We start from the raw sequence: 11,814 nt of genomic DNA on the forward strand, positions 1-11,814 counted from the left end.
GCAGCAGCAAAGCAAGTCCCAGCACTAGCTGATTTGCCTTGGCCCAAGAGAAACACTTAGCAAACGAGGGGTCAGACAGCTGATAACTTAGTTTCTTGGCAACACCGATAGCATTTTAACTTCTCCCTTTAGGCTGTGGTGGTCTGGCGGACTCACAATGTCAACCCCACACGCTCTGAGATACATGGTGGCGTTCCCCCCACGCCTCCAAAAAGGTGGCTGTGATGTCACCCCTTATGGCCCCAGTAGCACTTGGCTGTTGCTCCTTGGGGATAAACTGAAGAGAAGGTGACCTGCAAGCACAGATTTCTCTGCCTCAGGAAGATAACTGAGCTGCAACAAAAAAAAAGAGCATGAAGTACACAACCACAACGCTGGGAGTGTCCTTTTGCACCAGCGATTCATGTCTTGGGTCTCTTGCCTTTCTCCAAAACATACCTGTGTGACAAACTCTCACAATTCACTGAGTTTCAGCACACAGTTTGACTTTCTTTACATTGAACTGGCAAGAAAAGGAGGATATTTCTGTTGGCCCCAAAGGCATTACATTGGCTGTGTTTTCCAGCTATGAGTAGCCTCACAGAAGAGAAATCTTCCAGGGAAACCTCAAGCAGACTCAAGGGAATGGAGGACCAGAAGCTTTCATTAACTCACACAGGGCTTGGTTGAACTGGATTCAGGTAATGAATACTGGCTGGGGAAGACATGGGTTCATTTTTCAAGAACTCCTGTGCAATTCTCTTGAACTTCAGTAGGAGCTCGCAATACATGCTCTAAGTGTATAAGCCTGATAGACACACATTGTCAATTTGACTTTTCACAAGTGTGGGGGAAAAAAAGCTAAGGAAAACAAATCCATTCCTTTTTTAGAAACTTCCCCCCCCTTTTTTTCTAGTAATTAAATTCACCATAATGACCACTGCAATCTAAATCTAATAAGAAGTCTGAGTTTCTGTTTTCCATTGGTAGCCATTTGCACTGCTCGATTTAAGCAACTCACTAATGCATACGAACAATATTGCAAGACAACCTTCTTGAGTCAGTGGGTAAGAAGAAAAGCTTACCTAGACAGTACTAAATCACTAAAATTGATTGTACCCTATTGCTTATGCTCTGATTCCACTGGCAGGAAAGGTATGAGCAGGCTTATTTACACACACACACACACCAGCAAACTCATTCACACACAGCTGCTTTCCACCTCAAAGCAATAAAAATTAATAATAAAAATAATTAAACCTCATCAGCCTGCAAGCATTTGGAAGCCCCAGAGCCCCATCCTCAATCCTCTGAAAATGCATCAGCCTTCTCATGAGAGAAACTGGGGCTTGGCTCCTACAGGGACTGGCTGCCAGAACTACCACGGCGCCTGGTCGTCACACTCCAGCAACAGATTATTCCATGGTATCAACCCCCCCTGCTCTGGGTTAATTCTTTTAATTGTCTCGCCACATCTTTTCCCATTAGGCTGATGTAACTTGTTTAAGCATACACAGATTGATTTACAACAGCACTAGGGATGTTAATCAGATGCCTGCTCTCCAGTTAATGCATGCTCTGCAAGAGATGTGGGACAATAGTCTCCCATATGGGAGCTCTAGCCTTTTGCCTTGAAATCAAAGGCAGCCTCCCAGCAAGAACAGAATTACACCGCACTAAGAATAGGCAGCTTCCACCAGCGTTGCGGGTTAGGCGAGGTCATTGCCTCCTGCTCTTGATTCTCAAGTGTCATCTTCTTTAAATATAGCTGCAATCAAGGAAATGGAAAATCTCTTACAAAGTTCACTGTTAGGAACTTACTGGAGCCCACTGAAATCCTGAAACCTCGTCAGGAGGTAAAGGGTTCCCTTCAAATGCAGCCTCATTTGTCTCCATTTGAAGAGGCACTTTCCTTCACAGTGTATGTTCAACCTCCTTTAGCTCACTGCTGCATGTTTCCTGCATTTCCCTTTCACAGAAGTGATGTGCATAGTGCAGAAGCCTGCATAGAACACCCTTCTTATCCATACACACAGCTTAGATCATGCAATGCACAGAAGACATAATGTTCAGATACTATGGAGATAGTTGAAAAAAAAAAAAAAAAACAACCAAAAACCAGAGTTCTCAATAGTACCAATAAAAATTTGAAAACTCTTTGGAAAAAATAGGACACCCTGTAGATCCAAGGTACTTTTTCATTCTATTGCTGTGTTTAAAATTAAATCAATTAGATACATTCAGTAAGAGTGAAGTTCATCTGCAGGTGCTACCATCTCACTGAAAGTCAAAGAAAACTTGGCCCCTAACTTTGTGCTTCTAGAAAAAAAAAACCAAACAAAAGAGTCCCAAACATCCACTATGCCAAACTGCTAAAAGAAAACTGAAGTTCTGATTCTGACTCTAACCTACATAACCAGACACTCTTTGGGATTACAAGCAGGACACCACCAGTCCCATCACAGTTTGACAGCAAATCCCATGCATTTTCCCACCAGCAAAGAGGGCTCAGAGCAGGAGCTCTCTCAGGTGATTCTCCCAGGTGCTCCTCCTGCTACTCAGCTGGTCCTGCCTTGGTTAGCAAACGGACTTCACCTCATCAGATTTGCAAATCCTCCAGAGAGCTTTCAGTACAATATCTAAGCTCAAAGTTACAGGATGTGCTGACAAATCTCAGCATGTATTCCACTTACAGCCTACTCTTCTCAGATTCAAGGGGGGGAGGAACTTATATAAAAATTTATTAAAAATTGCAGAAATGATCTCTTGAACTGAGTTCCAGACCCATCTCAGACCCTGTAAACACAGCAGAGGGGAAGCTGATTTGGATGTAACCAAGGAAAGAGAAGAGCAAATACAACAAGGCCCAAAAATGACCAAATTGATGGCAGCAGCAGAGGCTTTGGGAAGGCAAAACATTCACACAGTCAAAGCAGGGACACACTTCCAGAACTAAGTAACAGAGATAGACCTGCCCTTTCACAGTTTTCTTCTCTCATCAGACTTTTTCTGCAGCCAGGCCACAGTCAGCAACGTCTCTCCATCAGTGCTGTGCAGCCTGGAGCCTGCTAGCAGCAGCCTTGCAGCTCCTGAGCAGGGGCCAGGGCTGCCCTGGGCAGGGAGCAGGATACACCCCACAGCATCGGCCAGGCCAGCACCACCTGCCGCCTCGCTGCCAAGCCCAGCTCTCACCCAGCAAGGGTCTCTGGCAGCATCAACCCCAAGAAAGGTTTCCCAAGGCCCTGCATCAGCATAGACATGTGAAGGATGAGACACCGGGAAGGAGAGGGGAAACTGGCACTAACTCCACATGCTTCCAGCCCAGGCAGGGAGGCAACAGGAGGGCGGACAGCCCCCGAGAGCCAGTCAGTACGGTCCAGGTTTCTAATGTCCGGTATCTCGTATTTACAGCAAGTTCTTTGAGAACCACCTTCCTGCTGAGAGCAACCCACAACATTTTCAAACAAAATAAGTGAGACAACTGTAAAAGTACCTTCAGATGATTCATGAACAAAGACTAAAAAACCTTATCTAATGTATTATTAAGTATGGATTATTATTCAGCTCTATTCAAAAATACCAAAGGCTGCTTTGATAGATCTAAAAGCACCAGCAGGAGCCACTGCCCTTTGTGCCTTGCTAAGAAGAACCCCCAGCTGACAAGGGCCACACAGACCATATGCTGCTCTGAAGCAGCACTGACAACAGAGATCTCAGCAGATACTCCAAGTGACAAAAAAAGCACCGTGAAATCACTACCTTCAGTCTTCTGCCTCTGCCCACAATCTATCCCAGGCCCTCACTCCAACAGCAGCTTTAAACCAGCACTGGTTTGTCCCAACCCAAGACTGACCTCACCTATGGCCTGAGTCCATCCTCCCTAGTAAGGTAAGACTCAGCCGTATACCTTCCTGAGGAACCAGCCCTGATACACACCTAACGTCCCTTCCTAAATTTGCGTGAATACTACTAATCTTACACACCTGCAAGTACCTACAAGGTGGCTTCAATCTCTACTGATTTTATCTATGCTGCAAAAAGGAGCATTTTCTTCCCTTGTTCTCAAGTGTTTTCAATACTTTGAAATGCTACAGCCATTCAAAATGTTAAGGCAAAGGATGAAAGTTACAGAAATGTAACTTCTTATGACCAAAAGAATGCAATGAGAAGAGATGGGCAAGACCGGTGATAAATTCTGCCACAGCCACGCCTAATGTGCCTATAATGTAGGCACATGAGTAAATATCTAAGGCACTGAGTAATTATCTAGGTTTATCTTTTCTGACTTTTGTAAGTCACATGGAAAAGTAGGATCCACTACAACATTATGTTGTTTGTCCGCAGACACTAACGCCCATTTCGTACTTTACTCAGAATTGTCTCCTTTGCAATAATTTTGTGGAAAGGCATTACAAAATTGCCAGATGCCAGAGCTTTTCTTGACAGTGAAATTTCACTTAAATAGTATGAAGATACAAGCTGACTTGTATCCTGTCACTGGGATATGTCATATACAATATATCCTGCAAACATGTTTTTCATTCTTTGCCAAGAGATTTGCCTCCCTATTTAAGTAAAACATTCATATTCAATTCATTCTGCTTGGGACAATGTTGATCACTTTACAGATTACCAAACCAAAATATCTGACAGGTCATTTGAAATATCCTTCTTCTGTAGCCAGCACGAGGAGAATGCCCAGCATGATGGAAACCTACATTTAAACTGTCAGCAAATCAGATTGCCAATCTGATACCGCTTTTAAAGCCACAGAAACTATTTGTGAGTGTGTGAAAGATGTGTTTTCTGCTGTCTTAGTTCTGAGAGACTGTTAAGCAATGAGGAGCTAATGAGGAATTTGACTCGGGCTACAGCAAAGCCCCAGAAGGTGAGCAGACATGAGTGGCTAGTGGAGAAGCACGTTAAGAATCAGTAGCATCAAAACGTCTCTTCAGTTCCTGCTCCCTGCAAAACTGGATGAGAAATGAGTGCATGCATGAAGTTGAGGATTTTTGGAGCAAGGACAGATTCTGTATTTTTACAATTGAAAAGCTGAAAAACAAGGTAACTTTGGAAAAAAGCAATATTTTTATGGTTGGTTGGAGAACATTTTGACAGGCTTCCTGAAAAGAGCAAAGACAGACATGATAGGATAAAAATGATGCTAAAGTACTAGGAAGAGAAGCAGTCATTGGGAGGAGCAGAATCTTCACAGATCTTATAGCTGCTTCTTGCATCTCAAAGATGGGCACCATTTGTAGTTCTCGTCTAGTCTGGGACTGACAGAGCAAATGTTTGAAGGATGTAAAGAAGAGACGAGGGTAGTTTAAGGTGACACATATGGTAGACACAGGCATAGCGGGAACAAAACAGGAAAAGAAATTTCAAACTGAACATTAGGAGACTACGCAAGCCGTGCATTTTGTTGGACAGCTAAGTATTCTCCAAGGGGGGAAGTAGCAACTCCATTCGCTCAGCCATTTAGAAGCAGAGATGTGACTTTATTGTAGAGAATACCCTGTACTTTCCGAGTTGGAAGACACACTATAATTTAACAGCTGTTTTTTAACTCTAACTGCACAACTGTCTATTACAACTAACAAGAACATCAACTATTGCTAGAGCTAACATAAGCTTAGACACCAACCCCTGAATTACTTTCTCTCTTCTTTTTCTCATCTATTTTTCTGTCTTTCTCTAAGTATTACTGCCAAACAGTGAAGCAGCATGAAGTATGGGTGCAACATTAAAAAAAACCAAAAAACCAAACCAGATCATTTAACATTCCTCAAAAAAAAAAAAAAAGGTTATAACAAGCATTTTTAAAGAGCAGTTTTGCTAACTGAACACAGCTTTTACAGAAATGGACGGGTACACTTTCCTGCACAGTCCCCATCCCTCGCCACATCTGTGTCACGCGTGAAGTTTTGACAGAGAATTACGACACACACGCTCTCCCCAGAAGGCTGTGCCTGGTGGCTATTCCCTCCACCGCCAAAAGCCCCATTGGCTGAAGGCGCTAAGGCTTGTCCAGCCGGGACTGCCAGCCAGAGCTGCCCAGCGGGAACCCAAAGCAGGACCAGGGGCACCGAGCCCTGCCTGGCCTCCCCACCGGTGCCACCAGCCATGGGATTTGCCAGCCCCTGCCAGGACCCCCTCCCTCCTCTGCTCTCCAAAGCTCCTGTGTGTGCCTTTGTGCACCTCTGCCTGCACCCGTGTGTCTGTCTGCCTTGGAAACAAAGATTTTAGTGCCCAACCGGAAGGGTAGGAAGCTCAACTCACAGACAGTAATATGTTAATGGCTAAGGCAAAACAGCCAATGTTTTCTCAGTAATTCCACTCGTGGCAATAATTTATTGGTTTCTGTTTGACAGCCCCACCATTTTGTGCACAAAAATGCTTCTGAAATTGTGTTGTTGAAAATGGACTTTACCTTCTAACTACTTTGTTTCCTCCACCACACTTCTAAAGATTGTAACATACTTGTCAAAATAGGTGAGCCTCTCCTATTTGGCAGGATCAGATTTGCAGGTCTTTTAATCAGAAATTAAAATTAGAAAAGAAACACATAATTAGTTTAGCACTAAGTGCTAAAAAGTATTGCCATATCCTTAAGAGGACAAGCTCTCTATTGCAGACATTAAGTACTCGGGCTATTAAGAAAGTATTTTGCAGACATGAGGAACGCTAACTCTCTGAGTCACTGTGTTTGGATTCCGCACAGCAAAAAGTTTTTCTCCTGTGGAAGAAAGACTACTAAGGATGCACAATTAACTTAAGTCCATTCCTGACAGCAGAGTGCATCACAGCAGTTGTTGCTTCTCTCTTTCTCTCTCTGTAAAATCACCCTGATATAGCATTAAAACCAACTGTCATTCCAGAGAGCAAGGACTATCAATTCAGTAGGCAGCAGGACAAGCAAGCACAGATTGTACACAAGTAATTTTTTCTGTTTAACTACTCGGTTATTTATTTTGATGTTTGAAGAGAAACCTTTCTTATTTTTCCAAAATTCCCAAGGTAGTAGGTCTTTCTTTCAAAGTGAGTGTTAGAAGTGTGACCCACTGGTCACACTAAACCCCACTTTCCCCTAATGTTCAACTTGAAGTGATACCATCATCAGACATGTAGGTTTGTATGTTCATATGTGTGTGATATATTTTCTGTTGTTTCTGAAATCTTGCAGATTCTAAATGTAATTTCCCTTCCTGGGCCCTGGGCTTTTTTTTGGCCTCAAGAAGAAATTCCTCTCTGTGGCAAAACAGTCAGCATGAGCCGCATTTTCCTTCATCTACAGCCTCTAGAACAAAGAAAGTGGTAAGAAGTCCTGGTGCAGTCAACTCCGTTCATTACACAGACCTAAAATCTTCTCCATCTCCTTCACATTAACAGTGGCTTTCCAAAACCACGTGTTCTGCACTGGAGAACAAATGAAGTACATCACCTCCTCCGCATTCCTCCTTGCAAACCAAGTAAGTGTCACATCTCCTGGGCTTTGGGATATTAAAAGTCGTCTCACCTCACCCTGAAGTCCTTTCCCAAATATAATTATGAGTTTCTAAGCCAAGCACCAGGGAGACTTTTTTTTAACTTTAATTTACTGTAGGTCCATCAACTCTGACCACATTTGAAGGTACATTTTCTCCCCATTAGTTCTGTCTAGTCAAAGAAGCTCACGTAGCGATGACGCATCTCTTGCAGATAAGGGTATCCGCTGATTTGATTTACTAAGAAGGCTAAATTTATTATGCAACATTTTACAAGTATAATTCTGCTTTCCCTTGATGCTAATAAATTCGATATCAGCTCTCCTGAGACAAGAGAACCAGTTCCTTTATTACCCAGACATGACCCCCAGAGCCAGATTCCATTTTAGAGACGGGAAATGGCCATATCTCTGATTAAAAGGGAAACTTTAATCAAATAAAGTGCCTCATCAAGCAAGAGCCAAGATTCCAATACTCCTGACTGCAGCACAGCAATGATCCAAAGTCATATCTGCCCCCAACCCATTACCGCTTACTGCAAACGTGATATCCATCCCAAGCAGGAGGTGCATCCTTCAGCCGTTTCCTTATCATCCTGGGAGCTGCTCCTCCTGTGCCCACAGTCCCTCGCAGAAACGTGTTCTCAGGCTGCTACCCCAGGGGCCGTTTGAGGAACCAGAGGAGGATGGGCTTTGTGGTATCTGAGGTTTTTCTTCCCAACTAAATCAATCTCGCAGGTGGCAAGTAGCCTGAACCATGCAGCCAAGTGCAGCAGCCATGGCCTTCAGCTCAGTACCCTTCCAATAACACTCTTCTATTCTTTCTTACACTTTCCTTCTACACTCTGAAATGATCTTTTGAAGCATTCATGTTACTAGCTTATTTAGAGACCCAGGTCAAGAGCTTTGCCCCTATTGTCACTGGTGTATTTCTGCAGTCTTACAGCGGAGTAGTAAACGAATAACAACTAACAATACCGATGACCATACGGCTGTCTAGGGGTATTGTTATTTTAAGTGTGCTTTAAGACTCCACTTCTGCGTAAGCACAATCGGATCTGTATGCCACTCCATGCAGGGATCCATCTTAAAGTCTTCCTGGCCATCTAGACAGTTTTCTTGCAACAGCGCAAGATACAGCAACTGACAGATAAATCATCTCCTTTTCAGCCACGGAAGCCCAGTTATGCAAGCAAATGAAGGCACTCAAACTCCACATCTTCTCAGGAACCGCTTGGCTGAGAGATCCAGTTATTTCATACAGCCTTCTGCAGAGATCTTCCTTGGATGAGCCTACGTGTCATTTCTGCGACAGGAGCAACAATATTTACCCTCTGCTTTATGCCAGGAGTACCTTCCTAATACCAAAGCCTCTCCACCGAGCAAGTCCCCTCGCTCCGCAGGGCTTCCAGCTGCAGCACTGGCCAGGCAAAATGCGGGAAGCGTATAATACCACTGCACTTGAAGATTATTTCCCTGGTATTTGTCCGAGTGCTACGCACACACGCATGCACGCACGCAGGAAGATGGCTACTGCCTTGCTCTCTGCTTTCCAACGCAGCTTCAGCGACCTCCGAGCTGGGAGCGCTGCCCCCGGGGGGGGGCACAACCCCCCGAGGAGGGGCAGGGCTCAGCCCGGCCCTGTCTAGCCCCGCACCCCCTGAGCCCGGGCTCCCCCGGCCGCCCCGCGCCCTGCCCCGGCCCGGCCGCCCCGTCGGGAGCCCGTCCCGGGCGGCGGAGCTGTGCCGGGGGGCGGCGGCCTGTCCCGGCAAGCAGCTCTCGGGTTAGATGGCGGCAGCCGGGGGGCCCGGGGAGGGGGCGGCGGCTCCTCGCGGCCCCGGGGCGGGGGCAGAGGGGGCCTCTGCGGCCCGCACGGCGCCGGGGCCGAGCCGGTCATCGCCGCTCACCGCACGGGAGCCGGGCTCCGGGCCGCCCCCGCGGGCAACGGCGGCGCAGGGCCGCGGGGACCCTGCCCGCTGCGGGCAGCACCGGCGGGCGCACGTCGGAGCCGGCCCCCGCTGCCCCTGCGCCGCTCGGCCCCGGAGGGAAACGGCGGAGCGAGGGCGCCGGGAGGTTGCCGGGGGAGCCGGCGCCGCTTCCAGGGCCGCCCGGGGGTCCGCGGGCAGCCGCGCCGTCGAGGCGGCGAGTGCCGGCCGGCGGGACCCGGCTCGGGCGAGGGGCCGCCTCCCCGCCGCCCCCTCAGGCGCTCACCCCCGGGGCGGGCAGGGACCGGCGGCGCCCCCGCCCCGCAGCCCCCTGGCCGCGGCCGGGCAGCGCGGTGGCCGCCGACGCGGTGCGGCGGGGCGGGGCGCGGAGGGCGGGGGGGCGCGGGGCCGGCGCGGCGGCGGGGGCGGGTGGGGTTTCCGTGCGCGGCGCTTATTAGTGTGGTGATGGAGGGCCAGCCCCTCGGAGCCGCCTCGCAGCGGCGGCGCGGGCTGGCGGCGGCCGCCGGGAGGTGAGCGGCGGCGGCGGCGGCGGCTCGGGCGGCGGAGGCGGCGGGGCCGCCCCCGTCGTGCCCCATGCGGGCGGCGGCGGCGGGGCGGCGGCGGCGCTGAGGGCGATGTCGGAGGCGGGGGGCGCGGGCCGGGCGCGGGCCGCCGTGGCGCGGCTCTCGGCGGCGGTGGGCGAGCGGCGGCGGCGGCTGGGCAGCGCCATGGGGGAGGCGCGGCGGCAGCGGCGGCTGCTGCTGCTGGTGGTGTGCGTGGCGCTGCTGCTGGACAACATGCTCTACATGGTCATCGTGCCCATCGTCCCCGACTACCTCGCGGCCATGCGCGGCGGGGCCGCGCCCGCGGGGGGCAACGGGAGCGGCGGCGGCGGGAGCGGCGGCGGCAACCGGAGCCTGCTGCGGGCGCGCTACCCGGCGTCCGCGGGGGGCAACGAGGACGTGCAGATCGGGGTGCTGTTCGCTTCCAAGGCCATGCTGCAGCTGCTGGTGAACCCGCTCAGCGGCACCCTCATCGACCGCGTGGGCTACGAGGCGCCGCTGCTGGCCGGGCTGGCCGTCATGTTCCTCTCCACCGCCACCTTCGCCTTCGCCCCCAACTACGGCACGCTGCTGGCGGCGCGCAGCCTGCAGGGGCTGGGCTCGGCCTTCGCCGACACGGCCGGCATCGCGCTCATCGCCGACCGCTACGCCGAGGAGCCGGCGCGGAGCCGCGCCCTGGGCACGGCGCTGGCCTGCATCTCCTTCGGCAGCCTGGCCGCCCCCCCCTTCGGCGGCACCCTCTACGAGTTCGCCGGCAACCAGGTGCCCTTCCTGGTGCTGGCCTGCGTCTGCCTGCTCGACGGGCTGCTGCTGCTGGCCCTGGCGCCGCCCTGCGCCGCCGGGGCGCGGGCCAACATGCCCGTTGGCACCCCCATCCACCGCCTCATGGTCGACCCCTACATCGCCGTGGTGGCGGGGGCCCTGGCCACCTGCAACATCCCCCTGGCCTTCCTGGAGCCCACCATCGCCAACTGGATGGAGGAGTCCATGGGGGCCAGCGAGTGGGAGGTGGGCCTCACCTGGCTGCCCGCCTTCTTCCCCCACGTGCTGGGCGTCTACGTCACCGTCCGGCTGGCCGCCGCGTACCCCCACCTCCAGTGGTTTTACGGGGCCCTGGGCATGGCCATCATCGGCGCCAGCTCCTGCCTGGTGCCGGCCTGCAGGAATTTCGGGCAGGTCATCGTTCCCCTCTGCGGCATCTGCTTCGGCATCGCCCTGGTGGACACGGCCCTGCTGCCCACCCTGGCCTTCCTGGTGGACGTGCGCCACGTCTCCGTCTACGGCAGCGTCTACGCCATCGCGGACATCTCCTACTCCGTGGCGTACGCCCTGGGGCCCATCGTGGCCGGCCAGATCGTGCACACCATGGGCTTCGTGCAGCTCAGCCTGGGCATGGGGCTCGCCAACGTGCTGTACGCCCCTGTCCTCCTCTTCCTCAAAAACGTCTGCCAAATGAAACCCTCTCGCTCGGAGAGGAACATCCTCCTTGAAGAAGGACCTAAGGGACTCTATGACACCATCAAAATGGAGGAGCGCGAGGGCGTGGGCAAAAGCCTCCGGCCGGCGGGCAAGGCGGGGGAGAACGGCGTGGACTCCTACCGCAGAGACCTGGCAGGGGTGTCCGAGGAGGACTCATCAGACTATGAGTACAGTTAGGTTTCCCCACGCGGCCCAGCCCCAGGAGCGAGAAGGGGCATGTGGGAGAGAGGGAAAGGGGGGGATGAAAAGCGTTGCCGCATTATGTTCCTGTACCGACATGCAATATATACAGTTTAACCTTTGTCATGATGTAATGGCTTTCTTCTTCTAGACTTATTTTTAATTGGCATTTCCTTCAGCATTCTGGCAAGGTGCAGGGAGT

General features: G+C 51.1%; 1 protein-coding gene across 1 annotated transcript; it reads left to right on the plus strand.

The window, feature by feature from the left end:
• The first annotated feature begins 10,025 nt into the window (after positions 1–10,025).
• On the plus strand, positions 10,026–11,609 carry SLC18A3 (solute carrier family 18 member A3). Its single transcript, XM_075717985.1, has one exon. It carries the CDS (start codon positions 10,026–10,028, stop codon positions 11,607–11,609), a length of 1,584 nt encoding a protein of 527 aa, XP_075574100.1.
• The last annotated feature ends 205 nt before the right edge of the window (positions 11,610–11,814 follow it).

The sequence above is a fragment of the Pelecanus crispus genome, chromosome 10 (assembly GCF_030463565.1).
Source record: "Pelecanus crispus isolate bPelCri1 chromosome 10, bPelCri1.pri, whole genome shotgun sequence".
Taxonomy (NCBI): Eukaryota; Metazoa; Chordata; class Aves; order Pelecaniformes; family Pelecanidae; genus Pelecanus; species Pelecanus crispus.